Below are 19,055 nucleotides of genomic sequence, written 5' to 3'. Positions count from 1 at the left end.
GTTGTCTCCAAATTACATTGCGTTACGACCCCAGAAGACGGTACTCGTCTGTATGCGACGTGAGAACGTCACTCAAATACTAAAGTAAATCCATGGCATTTTTAAACGTGTCTTCTCTTCGTGTCAGTGTGGAACCTAACAGCAGAGTTACAGGAATACCAGGGTTCGCGGTCCCTGCCGGTTTGATCTGAGGCCATCCTTTACAAAAGGTACAGTTGCAACTGCGCTTAAATAATTAAGCACCACGCCGTGAAGAAGTATGGAAAAGTGGAGGTATAGCTCCACCATTTTTCACCTCGGCACTAGATAGAGGGAAGTAGTCAGCTTCACGCCCAGGCTGCTTTACCTCCGGGAAAAAACTCCTGGTACCTATCGGATAGGTCTGAATGATGTGAAAAGGAGAAAATCTTGCCTCTAGCGGGACTCGAACTCCAAACACTCGGCTGTCCAGCCCGTAGCCACTCGTTACACCGAATGCGCTATCCCGGGTAACAATGACAGGATGAGCTCTTATTAAAATAGCAACTCTAGGGAAAAGGCTGGGGGAGGCGCTGGAAACGACAGCAGAATTCTGTTCCATAATATCGGCAAAAAGTCTCAACAATCCAAATGCAGGAGATGATGTAATTAGTGAAGAGAACAACGGAGAAGGTTGGTGTAGAAATAACGCTATAGGCTTTCATTCAGGAAGTGCTGATTTCGAAACTCGACCAGGACACCGGCTATCCTATCTGACTTCTTTTNTTATATCGGCATACTTTAACATAAGGAACACCCTCCCGAAGTTTGGCACATTCCTCCTGGGACACCCTGTATATAGGTAGCCATATACCTACATATGTATAAAGGAAGCCGGTGAAGCTCAGTCTATACAGCGACGGACTACGAGTTGGAAGACCGGCGTTCGATTCCCGTCAGGGCCATGAGATTTCTCTGTACTCCACAGCGTCCAGACCGGTTTTCGATCTACTCAGCAGCCCACAAAATTGGTGTCGGGGTCTGTTTCACGGGGGTAAACCGTCCGGCGTGAAACTGATCACTCATCTCTGTCTAGTGCCGAGGTTAAGAATACGTGGGTTTATACATTCTCTCTCCCATACGTCTTTATGACGCAGTGCTTAATTAATTAAGAACAGGACCAACGTCACCTTTACAACCTTGCCAATTAGAGAACAGCAGAAAACGGAGAATAAAAAAAGAAGAGAACAAATCTTCATTTTACCAGAAATTCCTGCGGTTGTCTATTCAGCACCAAAAATTTAACCATCTTTCGATAGACAGTGAGGCTTATTAACGATCCTGCCATTTCAGTATGTAACAGAAGCGATCCACCGCCCGGCAGGAACGTGTACATCACTGATCTCCGAATCGAGTGCCCAGTCTTAACGGATTAACACGAGTGTCTTGTGTTGCTACAGCGCAGTTCAGAATCTTGGGGTTCCCATTTCCCGAGAGAGCGAATCGTATGAAATTAAAAATACTCGATATCCACTAGCTTCCTGTACACACTTGATGACGCATGCCTCAGGTGACGTAGGAGTTACCAGTATCTCATCATGACAACATCAGCTTTCTTGGATGAAGACTTCGTACTGTAACAGTCCATGAAGGCCCATAGGGTTGTGAGATGTTGAGGCTCCAATATTTTCTCTAGACAATCGACTCACAGATGGCGGTGAGGTTAAGTAAAGCTATCCCTGTAACAGGCCGTGGAGGCCCTCAGGGTCGTAAGACGTCGAGGCTCCCACATTTTCTAGACAATCGGCTCACAGATGGCGGTAATGTTGTCAGCCTTATGCGCCGGCTGGCTGCCCCCCCCCCCGTACTNCTGTTAAGAGGCTGAGTGGACCCCAGGGCCATAGTGCGGCTGGATGGATTAGGTCAATTGAAAATATCCATCTCATTGGGACTCGAACCAGCGACCTTCCGGCTTGTAGCGTAGTGCCTCAACCAACTACGCTGACAAGATTAATATTCGGAGCTCGTGTCCTGGTGAGAGCAAAAATTTTCAATTCTCAATGTCGTCCAGATTGGCTCTGAGGCCCACCCCATCCAATGGGCACCGGGGGCTCTTTCCCGCGGGTAAAGAGGCCGGGGCGTGAAGCTGACCACTCACACTCCAATTAGTGCGGAGGTCAAGAAAACGTGGTTGTATACATCCACTCCCCATACGTCATAATGACGTAATGCTTAATTTGTTTAGCACAGGGACAACTTTACGTTTATACAGGATTAATATAATGTAGGATGCCAGACAATATACACCATGTTAACTATCTTTTGGGATGTGATATAAGTTTATCGCCGTTTCGAAAGAACGTTCTGCCTCCATCTTCATTAACTTCAATTCCTCAGAATCATTGGTAAATTTCTATTAGACCCAGCGTAACATTCCAGCAACCCGCCATCTTCCCAGGCACTGGCCAGAACCTCAGATTTCACTCAGTAACATCTTCATCCTTTTTTTGTATATTTCTCTTGGAGAAGGAAACACACGATTGGTTGATAGAGAATTGAGTGCTTTATTGCGCATTCTTTGTATCGGCTCTCATGTGAACCATATGCCTTTGCTGCTATGTATTGAGTTTTCTGTAATTTAATATTTTCAATATGTTGAAGCAGCTAAGAAACATATATGAACGACTTATTAACAGTTATAAATAGTTCTCGTGACGGTTGGCTTCTTCTTCGGTTCCGCTGCACGGGCGATACGGCAGTAGAGCACGTGTCTGTCACGTTTCCTCGCTGAAGTCCCACCAAACGCAAAACTTTATTCACTGGCTTCCGAACTTTCATCGTGAGCCCTTCTGAACTTGGGTTTCTGTGTTTATTATTCCGTTCCGATAACACAATCACAATTGTTTTGATGGAAACAAATAATAAATACAACACACAATACGGCGCTGCGATACAATATTTCAAATCCTTGTGTGTGTTTTCGCAAAGGATTTGCCTCATTTTAGCCTACTGCCCTTATTCTGAAACAAGAAGTTTTAGGAAGAATCAATCACCTACTTTCCTCTGATACGATACGGACCACACAGAAAAATTAGCGTCCAACATTTCTTCTATTTTTGCGTGTGTAATCCTTGCCGAGGTAACGTTTTTACCGAGTAGTTGCCTAGCAACGATAAGGGGACACACATAGAGACACAGAGACCGATGGGAAGGATTTACGAAGTAAGCCGTTGGGCTGGGCTCGGGTTTCACAAAGACTGATTCAGGAACTCAAAAAATAATATGAGGGGGATTCACTGACACACAGACAGCAAGGTGATCTCATAAGCCTATTTTATTTTTTCCCCAAAATAATGAAAATAGACTAAAAAATGAGGCTTAACAGCTTGGTAAATGCGTTCTCGCGGCAGTGAATACACACGCAACAATAGAACAACTGTTCACAGAGGTGATTTCCCTGCGATCTGTGTCATATCACGTGATCAGTATATAGTGAAAGGAAAGCAAAGTATGCGATTAGCTGTTCCGAGCAGGGTCAAGCCGACGGTAGTCGACACCAGTAGTCAGACCTCTCCTCTCGTCGAAAAGGAGGCCCCATTTCGGAACACGTGTCTTGGAAAGAACAAAAAATATGGTCATGATCCCCTACGGTACCCAGAACCAAGAATTATTGTGCTGGCAAAACCAGCAGCAATCTACTCGACTAACTGATTAGTTCTTTCTCCCACACTTCCTGTTCATTTTTAAAATCAACAAATTTTAGATTATATCAGTTAATATGTAGTTAACAAGATTTGACATATGTTACATTTTACGAATTATTTTCAATTCAGTTCTACTACATAACTTTCCCATAATATTCCCCCTCCCCTCAATCAAGTAGTCCTCACCACATTTTGAAAACCAGTAACTTAAACTGTGAAAGGTATTCTACAGTCGTCAAAACTAATTAATTCAGAACATATGAATGTGACAGAAGGAAGAAAATTATGGCTTGCAAGTTCCTTATTCTTAAGATGGGACTCAGACAATGCCCGTCGGTGTTTATGCCTTAATGGGCCAATGTACTAGCCGCGGTTGCCATAGAAAAGAAACTATACTTTTGATAGAATGAGACTTAGCAGATGAAACCGAAAACCTGCTGAACGGCAACTTCGGCAACCATAAATTCCACATGTTTCGAAATTGGGTTGAACCAGAGCCGCCGCGCTGAGAAGCGACCGCTCGCTTAAGAGACGGCGAGTACTTACGGAAATGGAGAACTGTGAGCTCAGTCACATTCGTGACTTGGCCACGAAGCGACTAATTTCATGACGTCAGCTTACCCTTCCGTTACGCTTCTCAAAGTCTGTCATCCTACCGACAAATTTGCGAGATCCAGTTCCTGTAGCGAACAGCTGTCTGTGCCGCACAGCATGGGATGGGTTCCTGTGTCAGTGTGCAATTCTCGTTACTAACGAGTTCTATCTTCCGTCGAGTCCGCTGAAAGTTAACCGACGTTTCGGAGGAACATATCGCCTACATCAACCAGAGTGAAGATGATATCAAACTACCTGCTTCACGCTGGTTTCTTGGTTGCATTATTTTTCGACCCTGAAGTTGGATGTGAATATTCCTCTGAAACGTCGGTTAAATTTGAACGCACCACACAGCGGTTTATCTCAGAAGATACATAACAACCGCTGTGAGAATCACATCCTACATTCGTGGTACTGTCTTACTGGACTCCATCCAATGTTTCGTGACCTGAATCGGCTCCCAACCTCAGGGTGAGAGGTACTAAGTTCGGTCCTGTTGGAAAGACTTAAATTTGATAGGGGTTAGCTTCCTCTGTGTTGGATCTTAGTTCTCACAGCAGTGGTTACAAAGTGTTCTTCTAGAGAGGGGTGATTGGTAAGCTCCACGCTCGGCCGCTTTACCCCCGGGGAAATCGCCCCTCCATACCCATTGGACAGGAGGCTAGGAGACTGGTTGGGCCCCAGAGCCGATTTGGACGCTGTGGGATAAAGAAAACTCTCTTGCCCCTGGCGGGAATCGGACCCCGGCCTTCCAGCTCTTAGCCCGTCGCTGTTCTGACTCAGCTATTCTTCATCCGCAGTTTTAGTAGTAAGGTAAAGTTGTCCCTGTGCTTAAGTACTGAAGCACTTCGCCATTAAGGAGTATGGGGGAGTGGATGTATAGATCCACATGTTCTTGACCTCGGGGTTAGCAGGAGGTGAGTGGTCAGCTTCACGCCCCTGCCGCTTTACCCCAGGGAAAGAGCCCCTGGTACCCCCATTGGATAGGAGGCTGGGTGGGTCCCACAGCCGGTCTGGACAAAGTGGAGAAAATTCTTAAACTTACCGGGACTCGAACTGTGACCTCTCAGTCGTGCAGTCCGTATCCAGTCGCTATACCGACTGCGCTATCCCGGCTCCTACACTTTTAGTGGTAAATAACCTAAATATTAAACTGACTTACATGAGCTGCAGTCAGTTACGTTGACATGTTGTGTTCATTTGTAACAGTTTACGCAATCAATAGGTTGACGAGCGTAAAGGAGACCTAATTGTGCAAAGCTTTCAATGTCTGATGACAATAGGAAAGAAACTCCTGCCCCACGTAACAGAGAACAGACTGTGTGACACGCGTCACTCCGAAAACATGCGAGGCTGGTCGATGTACTCGTAGACCGCTACAACACACAGTGGGGACTAGAGCAGCATAAGTCACGATATCCCGACACAACTAGAACTTTAAATCCAGCGGTTCAATGCATGTCGGAAACGTTAACTTCTCGAAATTGACCTGGAGTCGGCTTTGGCGATCAACAGAAATTTGTAGGAGACTATGCATACGTTACATTTCCGTGTGTGTACATAGTGTCACGCGTAGGGGTACGCGCGACGAAATTAACGGGTTCTAGTTCGGATGGTTCGATATATTAGCGACTTCGGTTTCGTTCTCTCTCTTAACTACAATTAGTGCAGCTCTAGCGCTGTTTCGGTACTTTATAATTCACTGTTACACACACACACACACACACACTAAGATTCTCACTTTCCACTAGGCGTCTCCTAGAAACGAATCTCAACACAGAAACTAGCGCTTCAACCACAAGTAAGTCTTCTTGCCTTGAGTCAGTCTGCACACCACTCTCGTCCTTGTACTCTCAAATGCTGAACCCTCCCGCATTCTCCATTAACTAAAGTCAAAGTTACTTTACGACAGGCGGTTTACGGCCAATCAGTTCGTCTTGCCTCAGGCCCCTTGAGGTCCACGACCAGAGATTTTTTCTTTTTCCAACTGAACTCTTGCGGTAATAGTCCTTATGTAACATCCTCTCTGACGAGAAGATGGGCTTGTCTCTTATGAATATGCTTGGCCTTTCCTCAAGTGTATATTTCCCACATATGACATGTTATTGGAAGCTCTTCCTTTTCCACTACACACAAGTCCTCTGTCAGCACAGGCTTTGTAGAGTATATCATGCCTAACTTACATATCTTATGCTACAACGAAAACTAAGTCATTTGAACGGTCGTAAGCTTGACCACCGCCAACTTTAGGCCTCTTATAATTTCTGTATCTGGCTTCACCTTGTCCTATACCGCGAACATGTTCGTTCTCATGATTTTGTGACTCCTGTTTGTTGCCTGCACAATTTTGTTATATAATCGTATACACAGGGAAAGTTGAAAGCTGTGTGCAAGACGCGGACTGGTGTGCGCTTTGGAAAATTTTCAATGGTGCGCAATACCTTGTTTTGCATGCGCTGCAATTTTGGAAGGTAGGTGTCTACTGCTAATTCCAAGGCGGGACAAGCGTAAGTCATTACTGTTCTGATCAGTGCCTTATAGAGGTTTAGTTTAATGTCTCCGCTTAAACGCTCACTTTTGAATAGGAAGTAGATTCTATTAAATGTTCTGAAGGCCTTGGGTTCAATCATTTCTATGTGATGCCTCCACGTAATCCTCTTATCGAAGATTACACCTAGATATTTTGCACGATTGACAAAGGGGATATTCTGCCCATTCAATGTAAGATGAGCCTCGGGGGGCCTTGTCTATGAGGAAAGTAGATTGCCTGAGTTTTATCTTCATTGATCTTTATGTTCTAGCGCTCACATCACGTCTCAATAGCACTGAGACCTCGCTGCAGCTTTCTGAGAACATAACCCTTTTTGTGGTCTGTGTCATACATTAACTCAAGCTTAAACAGGTCTTCGTTATATAGGCGCCGCATGTACAACAAAGAAAGCGTGTCACGTGATAGTTAGTACTGTTCGAGTGTGACGTCACTGTGTCTGCATGGAAGTGTTTACCGTGCCATCTGCGAGCCGATTAACTAGAAAATGTCGGAGCCTCGATGTTTCACAGCCCTATGGGCCTGTTACAGAGATAACTTTACTTTTACCTCCCCAACTTCTCACCTGAGAATAGAAACAAATTCAGTTTCCGAAAATTTATGTTCTACTCGGAATATCGGAAACTGAGCAAAGTTCGGACACTCAGAAAAACAATACGCAATATACCACCGTCAGGACCCTTTATAATTGATTGATTCATTCATTCTTTCATATTCCTATTCCTCCTACTTGGAGCACAGGGCATCTGTGATAAGCTTCGTTTCACTTCAGTTTCTTAATCTTTAGCCAGTCGGTATGACGCCTTGGACGGGGGATCAGACCGTCGCAAGGCCGCTACTTGCACAGGACACCACAAACAGAATAAACGCACACAGACATACATCCCTCAAGTGGGATTCGAACCAGCGACACCAATGTTCGAGAGTGCGAAGACAGTTCATGCCTCAGACTGCCCGGCCACTGTGATCGGCTTGTAATTGATAACAGAAGCGATTTTACAATAAAAATTTTGAAACAAATATATCTAAAACCGCCGTCGGTATAGCGACTGGTTATGGGATAGACGCCTGAGGGATCGGAGTTTGAGTCGTGGTATGGGCACATCGTCCAGACCGGTTCTGGGGTCTTCTGTCCATTGGGTACCGGAGGCTCTTTCCCCGGAGGTGTAAAGCGTCAGGGACGTGAAGCTAACAACTAACCTCCAATGAGGGCCGAGGCCAAGAATCTATACATCCATTGCCGCATTAATCACAGGGACAAATTTACATTTTTGTACTTTGTATATCTAATGTTACTTATGTAGTAACAGGCTGATGCTTAAAAATACGACATGCGCCAGTCTTCCACACATACGCTCGCCAATCTGCGGCTCAACGCACGCTACACAACCGTATTGGGCTTTACAGCTATTACGTCATGGTGACAATTGTGACGGCAGAGGTGGAAATGACTTTTCAGAATTGGGTAGACGCTCCACTTTACCACTGCAGATCGGAAGTAAAGCTCCGTGGGATGATCTAGAGATTTCGAAAAGAAGTTTTTGTAATGCAGAATCGTGAATTTATTTGTAATGTATAATTTTTCGGAACGGTAGGAATAACGTCTTAAGGCATTGAAAATAACTTTATAATGAAGCCCTTTGGAACTAGGTAGACGGTGTCTATCTGGGTCAACCCCCACTTCCGGCCCTGCTCAGCAGCGAATAACAACGGAGGGTCTGAAATTCCAGGGCGTACCTGAGCGCTGTTATAAAGGAGTATATCTGCATGCTGAAGGTAACCTGCTCTTTTATCAGTGTATTTCCAGCTTCGACACGTAATATCAGATGAATTATTTCTGAATTCTAGCTAGTAATATATTAGAAAAAATTTAAATTTTTATTGGGATTACGTGAATATTAGTGACATTTTAACGGTAAGCAAAAACAAAAAGGTATAAAACTGAGAAAAAAAAAGACGCCTTGGAGCATAACCAGACGTGCGTGTCAAGTAACTAAATGAAGGTTATTACACGATAATAAACACTGCAACTTGTACAGTCACACCAGTAACTGAACGTAAAAGTTTGTTATTATTATTATTAGTGGGGTTAGACTTGGTACTACGGCCACTACTTGCCTATTGTACCAGCCCCAGATGACAGATGATGGTGACTGTAGAGCATTGGATGGGGAAACCGAAGTTCTCGGAGAAAACCTGCCCCAGCGTCACTTTGTCCACCATAAATCCCACATGATCTGACTCGGGCTCGAACCCGGGCCGCCGCGGTAGGAAGCCGGAGACTAACCGCCTGAGCTATGGTACGGCCACATGTAAAATTTTACACTAAGCTACACACACAGACAGAAGCGGGGTGGCACAGAATCAAATATCTGGAAGATACAGAGAATGATTTACAAGAGCAGAAAGTGAAGTGGTGGAGACAAAAGGCAAATACGAGGACATGCTGGGTCTCCTGTTGTTTCCACAATGGAAATAGATATTTTATTTAGACAGTAAGAATTTCTGAGCACTAATCGACTACTTCCCTTGATACGACACGGACCGCACATAGAACGAAGCGTCCAACATTTCTTCTATTGTTGCGTATTCGTTGTCGCGGTAACGTTTCCATCGAGGTGTTGCTTGGCAACGATAGGGGGATACAGATACATACACACAGATTGATGCGATGGATTTAAGTAGTACGCCGTTCAGATGGGCTAAGGTGCCATGATATACATATCAAGTTTCATAGAGATTGGTCAGGAATTCAAAAGTTAGTAAGGGGATTCACAGACACACGAAAATACAGTATAAATAGGCAGACATACAGACAGCACTGAGATCGCATGAACCTACTTGAGGAAAGTAGGCTAAAAATATGCAATTTTCTTAAACTTTATTCCGTAATTTCACACAATTATTTCTCAACACAACCAACTCTATTGTCCACACCATTTCTGGCAATGTTCGGATGGTTTCGTGAGCCCGCCACAATGCAATTCTGTGTCTTGTCGACGTCGTCTTCACCGCTTTCTCGGCTTTATCGTCTGGCAAGAACCGCTGATGATTGTAATGGTCGTGGTGAGATGTTCCTGCTGACGGAGGTGATGATAGTGGCGAGAACGGTCGTTGCGATTGTGATTAATAGTCGTGGTAAAAGTGGTGGTGATGATGATGATGATATTCGTTAAAGGTTACGACAGCAGAGTCGAATTGTCGGGTTCTTTAACCACGGGGTTAAAAAAGTTTACTTCAGTGACTGTTCTGTAATAAATTCACTGGTGACTGCTAGAGCCGCCTGAATCGTTCTTTCGTCTGTATGAACATAACAGATCAGATCTGGTTCCATGTAATTTAAATGCAATTTATGTGAAGAAAATACATTAACAGAGGAAAAGTTTTGGCGCATTCGCAACGACAATTTTCAAAACAGATCGAGAACCGTTCAATGAATTTCTACAAAATTTGGTATGTGTTAATTTTTACTGCAATTTGAAAGCACCGAAAGACGACGTATTGCACATGAGTCAGCTGTGCTGATCACTTGACAGTCTGCCACCCTGAGCTAACCCAGAAGTCATTCTATTAATGCCCTTACCTTATTTTCAAAAAACTAAAGTAAGCTTGTGAGATCATCTTGCTGTCTGCGTGTCTGTATGTGTACCCCCACAACAAAACTTTTGAATGAAGAGTACTATCTTCTGGCATTTAACGCCGTCTACTCCACTGAAATTCAATTGACGTTTCGGAGGAACATATCACCTCAATCTTCAAGGTCGAATAAGCTGAGCAAGATACCAGCTGGCTGGCCTAAGAATTCGGATTATATGACACCGGGTTGAAGCAGCACCAGCGACATATCCGTTTAGAACACCCCGGTATCCATTGGATAGGAGGTTGGGTGAAACCCAGAGCTGGTCTGGACGATATGGAGAAATGAAAATTCTTGACCTTACCGGGATTCGAACTCCAACCCCTCGGTCATCTGCAACACTGTAAGCATCGTAAAATAACCCTTCATCCCCAAAAAGAAGATAGAGGCATTAACCCATATCATACTGAATGACAAAAATAACAATTTTAGCAAGATAACAGAACAGACGAGATCAGTTGGAAGGAACAAGCCTGGATAGAAGATAATACTAAAATAGATCTATAAACAAATGATATTATGCCGTGGTGACAGGGGGGGCTCAAGTAAATTTACAACCACTGACGTAGCTGCTGCCTTGGCTTGAGTTTGCAATTCTCCTAAAGGATTCGGGAGATGCAGGAGCATTCAGGGAGGATGGTAACACTTGAGGGAAGGCTAAGTTCAATTAACATCACAGCGCATTTCTATCCTACTCTATTCACCTATGTCGCTATATACATAATATATACACACTTGCCGACGTTTGCCGGTTCGCATTAGATGTGGGTTATTATCCTGTAGTACACCTTAGTTCTACTCCTGTCACCCTGCTATTGGGTATCCTATACCTCTGTCTCTCTTTCTCTGTAAACCTACTCCATCTAGTTTTCACTTTCTCTCCCTGAGGTTTGCACTTTAATATTATCACACTTAATGTTCATGGCTTATATGAAGTAAGTCCACTTACTTGAGCTGATGAGACAGGCACTCGCCACCAACCAGTATCTACTTATCGCCATCTTTCTCTCGGCGATAGCCTACGGCCGCACTCTAATGACAATTAATAATCTTTTCTTTCATCGATTCCTCTAGAGTTTATGTACCCTCTTTTTGCTGACTCGCTGGGTTCTGGGGGTGTATTCACCCGCCCATCCTGACGTGATTTTGGGTCGGTGTGGCTCACTCATTGGCTGTTTATTGAAAGGAGGTTGGTTCTTTCAGGTCTACCACCCTCTCTGACTCAGCGATTTCCTAATGCCCTAGTTCTTTATGTCCCACTTCGCATAGCCTCTTCCTCAATGTCAGCGTTATTACACTGTCGTGCTAACATCTGATTACAAAGCTATTGCTTCACTACTGGCGTTATACTTCTTTGCAAACTCCCGCTTCCTGGCACATTTCGTTATTTCCATTTCTTAATCTTAAAGTCTAGATACACTTATTCCAAATTACCCCCCAAAAAACATATCTACTTGTACATAACCTTTGGGGCCTAACAAATGATGTACACCAAATTCCTCTGTCAGGATAGGAACAGGTGACAGGCTCTTCAATAATACAATAACAAAATTTCAGGTTCCATTTAAGAACAAGAATTACTTCAATTGCTCAGAAACTGCTTGAGAAGGAATCTTTCCCAATGAGTTAATTTATGCATGTCTGTATATATGTAAAACACTGACAAATTCTGAACAGAGCGATAAAAGCCAGAACACTGTATGTTTTGTCTGGCAGCCTACAGTTTTATAGTGCCATCATATGCATACATCCATCTATGTGTCTATCCCCTCTAATAACATTTGAAGTAACTGACAGATTTTCACAAAACTCTGTGCAAGCATCAGAGCATCAGGCCTAACTATATGCTACAGGTCTCAGTTGAATCTTCTTTTATCTGTGTCTCTTCCTTACTAATTGTCTTACAAACATATAAGACTTGAGGTGACTGGTGGTGAATGCTAAGATTACTCATATACCGTATTTACGCATGTATAGGCCGCACATTTTTTGCCAGAAATTCAAGAGGAAAACTGGGGTGCGGCTTATATTCGAAATATTCGAAATCACACTTCATTTAAAAAAAAATTATATTCGGAATATTTCGGAATAATTTCTACTCCTGAAATAACATTCCAAGAAAATTATTTTTTCTATAATTTGTCTGAAAATTGTGCTGCGGCCTATACACGCACACGGCCTATACATGCGTAAATACGGTAGTCCTCTAGGATGTGATGCTGTAAAATCTGAGCTTTACATTTCAGAGGAAACTGCAGTCACTATTCAGGGTACAAAATGATGTCTGTATGAATAAGTAGTTACAGAATGGTGAGGACGAACGGTCCCAGAGGACTAGATTGATAGGGAAGGACCAGTGCTGCATTTGTGAATCATCCAAGTGGACATCCTCTCTATATTACTGTAACTACCTTAAGAGAAATACTTTATTTAATATTTGACAGAGCATAATGGTAGAGGAATGGTGCCATATATATATATATATATATAATAACGTTAGTATATTAAGGTAAAGGTAAAAGTGTCCTTGTGCTTAACTAATTAAGCACTATGCCTTTAAGGCGTATGGAGGACTGGATGTACAGATCCACATTTTCTTGACCTCGGCACTAGCTGGAGGTGAGTGGTCAGCTTCACGTCCCTGCCGCTTTAACCCCAAGGAAAGAGATCCCGGTACCCATTAGATACAAGGTTGGATGGACCCCAGAGCTGGTCTGGATGACATGGAGAAATGAAAATCCTTGCCCACACCAGGACTTGAAATCTGACCCCTTGGTCGTCCAGCCCATAGCCAGTTGTTATACTGGCTACACTATCCCAGCTCTTAATATTTGTATATTGCGGAAAAATGAAAACATCTTAGTGGAAACTTTTTAATTTTAAAAGTGTTATGGTACACTAAGAAACATGTACAATCCACCCAGTATGTTAGACAACAGGAAATCAATTTTAGGATCTTGTTTTGAAAATATTTGTTTGACATACATAAATTGTGTCCATGAAACAATGCAGTACATAAGATGGATCATCATTATGAATAAAAATCCATTTTCCTTCTATGGAATTCAATGTTATTTCATATGGAAATACATACTTTGCTAATGTTGCTAATCGCCTTACTTGCAGAATAAGCACATGTGCAAGTCATTTGCTGTATCTGAGCATTACTGGAACTGATTGCTTCTTTGTGGAAAATGATTCCAATGACCACCAACAAACAACAAAACTGAACTGTGGGGTCACTACTGAACTTCAAGCATCTTCACCCAAATGTCTACGTGGTATTTCATGACAGTGTTATATTCTGTTTTCCTACTACAGTGGCATTCCATACCAGAAATGTGCTGCATATACGCCACATTTCCTCTACAGCTGCATTTAAGAGATCACATATGATCAAAACTAATCACGTTTCCTGTACTTCTAACTACTAGCACGATGAAAACCAGAAATATAAGAAAAACATATGAGCTACTCAAGACAAGCTGGACTTACCAGACACAGGAGTACTTCAACAACAGCACACTGCATGGCGTGCAGTACATCAGAGAGGAGGGCAGGCCATTCTATGAAAAGTAAGTCACTACATTAAAAGTTTAAAACACTGAAAATGTTAATATACCATAGCATGAAATTGTAATGGCAGACAACAGGAACAGAATGCTCTCCTTGTAATGAAGGGACAAATTTCTGTCATGGTAGAGACTTATGTTTTAGTTTGCTTACTGTAGATCACTTGCTCTCAAAATTTGTGCTGTAACAACTCAAGAAAAATGTAAAGGAATGGCTCCACTGCCCATTGTGGTCCTCAGGCTTTGTGTGGAGGAACAGCTCCTTGTTCCTTCTGTTTTTTNAACTATAATTATAGTTCTAGTTTAAATATTTGCATTGATTTATTTTGGGGTACTTCGAAACCTTCCGGAGTTTTCTGTATGATAGCTCCTCCTCAGCCTCTGACAGTACATTGATATTGCCCTAACTCTGCTTCTTTACCCCTGGGGAAAGAACCCCCTGTACCCACTAGACAGATTTCTGGGTGGGCCTCAGAGCTGGTGTGGCTGCGGTGGCAAAGCAATAAATCTTCATCCCTTCTGGGAATCAAATCTCAATTCTCCAATCATTCAGTGAGTAGCATAGTCACTATACTGACAGAGCTACTTGTTCCCTGCTGTAATGAGGCCTAGAACAAATTGGTTAAACATATATAGGCTGCAGGTACACATCGATTAAAATGTGGCAATATATGAAAGTAGATAAAACAATAATAAAATTGGTTGGGGTCAAACCAATTTTACAAATACCTGAGTACAATATAACAGTGTGGCATACAGGCCTGTTGCTAAGTGGTGACTCTGTAAATATGGCTGTTTCTGGGCAAGGGCTTAGTTATTTACGAGTTGTGTGTATAAGTGGTCAATAAATCGAGTCACTAATCCAAACCCCATCAACAGTCACTCATACACATGACAATAAGACTTATTCCATTACAAGGGATCATCTTTTTTGATGATTTCAAAGAGTTTTTTGAGCATTTTGATCAATTTTTTATAGATAGGGATCCAAGTGTTAATAGAGAGGTAGTGCTGCTTGGGTCTGGATTTATTATAGACAAAAGTGGAACTATCGTAACTAATTATCACGTTACTAAAAACGCTCAAGATATCACAGTTACTATGAACGACAATACTCATTTCAAAGCAGAAGTTTTAGGCTATGACGCAAAAACTGATCTTGCTGTGCTTCAGATCAAAGATGATAAAGATCTTTCTTTTGTAACATTTGGTGATTTTGATAAAGCAAGGGTTGGTGATATGGTCATGGCAACAGGCAATCCATTTGGGTTGGGTAGCTCTGTAAGTACAGGAATTAACTTGGCGTTATCTATTAACTCACCTTCCATGAAGCTTATAAGAGTGTTAGATTATTATAGTTCTAAAAAATAAATTTGTTAAGTAAGGTGGTAGTATGAGTAATGTAACAAACGATTTGGTTGATAAAATATTATCTTTAAATCTATTAGAGGCTTCTGAACTTGTATAGAAGAAAAGATAGGACTACCCACTGGTTCTTTTGTTGGTGGAGCTGTCCTCCATAGTGCAACACGTCACACTATGATAGTGTGTTTATTATCTGCTATGCTTAATGCCTATTCCTTCTGTTTTTGCATATACATCTTTCTGGGTTAAGCTGATTAAGCTTTAGGTTTTGTATTAGTATTGCTTTATTTTGTGGGGCTTGGAAATTTTCTGGTTTTTTGTATGATATAACAGCAACTGTCCAAATTACAAGATTTCTCCAATGTTTTTATGTAACATATTTGCTACTTCATACAAATTCTTCTGTTCAACTCAACACCACACATTTTCACACTGCCACTTCATGTCTTTTATTCTCTTAGTAAGTGAAATCTAAATTATATCTCAAGTATTTTTTCCTCTGTTTTGGGATTTAGTAAAGCTTCTGGAGGTTTGGTTTGAGAGTGGTTGGAGTCAACAGATGAAGCATAAAGTATATCAGAGATCAATGTGCTGATGTAATGTGTGCTTGAAGATTTGTATTTTATTTTCAACCATTTTGCTATATAATAACACTTGGACAAGTCATTTGGCAATACAAGTTAACAAAATAAATCTACAAAGTTACAAGCATACTACCAACATTTGTTACAATCATAAGCAATAAATAAATACAACATTAAAAAAAATATACAAGCTACTATATACAGCTCATGAATGGCTATGACATCCAAACATAAGTACTTGCACCATCCTTTGTTTTATTAAAACTAACAAATTCATTTATCGTATAAAAATGTTTCAATAAAAAGGATTTTAAGTCTTTTTAAAAGCTGAAAACCCATAGAGTTTTTTATTTTGTTTGGTACCTTACTATACAATTCTATCCCCATTTTTACCACACTTTTTTTAAATAATGTACTTCTGCAGAATTGAACATGAAAATCCTTGTTTATTCTTGTATTATAACTATGAATATTTATATTTTGGATCAAATCTTCTTGGTGCTTTTTTATGTAACATAACACATCTAAGATATACAAAGAAGCGACAGTGAGGATGCCATAATCTTTACAAATTTGCATGCATGACTCTTGTTTACCAAGCCCACTAATTATTCACAACACTCTCTTCTGCATTTTAAATACCTTTATACTATCACCTTCACCCCCCCCCAAAAAAAAATATTATTCCATATCTCAATAACGATTGAAACTTTCCAAAATAAATGCTTCTTAACTTATCTGGACTCAAAACTCCTCTTAGTGATTTAATTATATAAGATGTTTTACTAAGCTTTGAACATAATGACTGGATGTGGGTATTCCATTTAAGGTTTTCTATAATGTCTATACCTAAAAATCTCAGTTCCGATGAGTACGCAATTTCCAATTTATTATAGAGTATCTGCAGTCTAACTACAAACCTATTGTTACTAAGATGGAATGACATGGCAAATGTTTTTTTTAATATTTATTAAAAGGTTATTTACCTGAAACCATGTTTCAAGCTGTTTCATGATCATATTTACTTTCTGTTGAGCTACATCTCTATCTTTATCAGTAACAAGTACATTATATTGTCTGCAAACAATACCATTTAAGCACCTTGTACAATTGGTGGGAGATCATTTATATAAAGAAGAAACAGTAGTAATCCCAGAACTGACCCCTGTGGTACTTCCATGATTGATTGGCGTAGTGGAATGTGTCATAAGTCAGGATTGGTGCACTGGCATGGTTTGGTGTATGTCTGAAGGTAACTGAGTGTGTCTTAAACACACACTATTATCTTCAAGCATATGCATTAAATCACTTTTTCAAGCACTTAGTATTATATCAGCACATCAATCTAACTGACCACTTGAGGCCGAAACATGTAGTGAGTTATAATAACATACAAAGCAATAACCTTTCTCAGTATAAGTTTGGTGAGTTATCTTATGACCTACTGGAGAAATTAATTTGATCAAAAAGCCTTAGTGTTGTGTAGTGTAGTGTAGTGTCGTGGAAGACCAAAGTTTGATTTCTGGCAGGGGCAGGAATTTTTCCCAATTACACCTCATCCAGGTCAAATTTAGGGCCCACCAGCCTCTTTCTCAATTGGTATTAGAGGAACTTTCTTCACAGACAAAACAACATGGACATTAAGAATACCCCTAACTTCCGATGAGTGCTAAGGTTAAGTATGTATGGAGCTGTGCCTTGACTTCACCATGTCATAGTGATTGGCTTACTTAAAACATACACAAAAGTTTAGCTCATCTTCACCATGAGACCAGGTGCTGCTTTGTATCAAGCCGGCTAGTTGGTTCAAGTGCTAAGGTGCCCAGTTCGAATCTCAGTCTGGCCACTGGGTATCCTGCCTGAGGTTTCTGTGGCTTTCTTCAGTTCTGCTATGTAACTTCCTGCGTAATACCTCAAATTAGGCCACAACCACTTCTTTTAACACCCTTTCTAATTCATTATTCACTAATCATCCTACCATTTAATGCTATAAAATCAGAGCTGTGACAACTTTGTTAAACAAACCATAAACAACTCACTTGTGTCAACAATATTGCAGCGACTCAGTAAGCTGTTTGTTTGCTGTTTTAGGTTCATGTGGTTCTGCTTCACATCAGTTGGAGGAGTCGTGAGTCTGATCATCATAGCTTCACTGTGGGAAAAATTCCAGACAAACCCAACAATCACAGGTCTTGACACGGACTTTCACAACTGGGATGTACCATTTCCTACAGTGTCACTGTGCCCCAATGATCCAGTTAACAACACTGCAATCACAGAATACATAGAACAGTAAATATACATACATTATGATTAATTTTTTAATAATATCTGGAAAAACATTTCACTGTAATACATTCTAACACTGGAAGTTTTAATTTCCCACTGTTGACAATATTTACATGCCACATAAAGAAATGCAAATTAGAAGGAGTCTCCCACATTGAAATATTTCTTAATTATTCAATTCAATTCAATTTATTTAAACATTCCGTTGATCCTTTGTGGTACAATAATGACCAGTAGATGTGGAATTAGTCACAGACAAAACCAGACAAGTTGCATCACATTAACAAGATACAATTATAAATACACCAATAATTCATCTCCACAATACAGTATCTCAAATATTGGTCTAATATCTAAAAGCAGATTACTTAGTGGGACATTACATCAATTATTACTTACAAACAATACCCAGACAACAACCAGGTCATAGATGCCTGCATACTTAATACCCAGGACACAGATGGAACAACTTGTGTACATCGTATGACAGCTATATGTTTAAAATGTTAAAACTAATGTTCTGATAGTACTAAGATGTGATGAATATACGTGGTGCAATCCAAAAGTTCCCAAAATATATTAATAAAAACTATTACTTCTTACCTAGATCTTATTCTGTACCATCACCTTTAAAGTAGTCCCCTTGGGAGCGCATACACCGATCCCAGCGTTTCTGCCACTTTTCAAATCCATCCTGGAAGTCTTTCGTTGTTAGGGCATTTAGTACCATCTGTGTTTCCGCTTGAATTTCCTCAACTGTATCAAATCTTCACCCCTTCAACTTGATTTTCATCTTGGGGAAGA

General features: G+C 41.1%; 1 protein-coding gene across 1 annotated transcript in view; it reads left to right on the top strand.

Moving 5' to 3' along the window:
* Positions 1–8,218: 8,218 nt before the first annotated feature.
* LOC111865796 (sodium channel protein Nach) overlaps positions 8,219–19,055 on the top strand; it is a 39,939-nt gene continuing 29,102 nt past the window's right edge. Inside the window, exons 1-3 of the mRNA XM_033751965.1 lie at positions 8,219–8,580; positions 13,568–14,016; positions 18,054–18,254. Of these exons, the coding sequence (XP_033607856.1) occupies positions 13,880–14,016; positions 18,054–18,254 (338 nt within the window). The 5' untranslated portion in view covers positions 8,219–8,580; positions 13,568–13,879. The remainder of the gene's footprint in view (positions 8,581–13,567; positions 14,017–18,053; positions 18,255–19,055) is intronic.

The sequence above is a fragment of the Cryptotermes secundus genome, unplaced genomic scaffold, assembly GCF_002891405.2.
Source record: "Cryptotermes secundus unplaced genomic scaffold, Csec_1.0 scaffold757, whole genome shotgun sequence".
NCBI classification, from domain to species: Eukaryota; Metazoa; Arthropoda; class Insecta; order Blattodea; family Kalotermitidae; genus Cryptotermes; species Cryptotermes secundus.
This window is presented reverse-complemented; position numbering and strand designations above follow the sequence as displayed.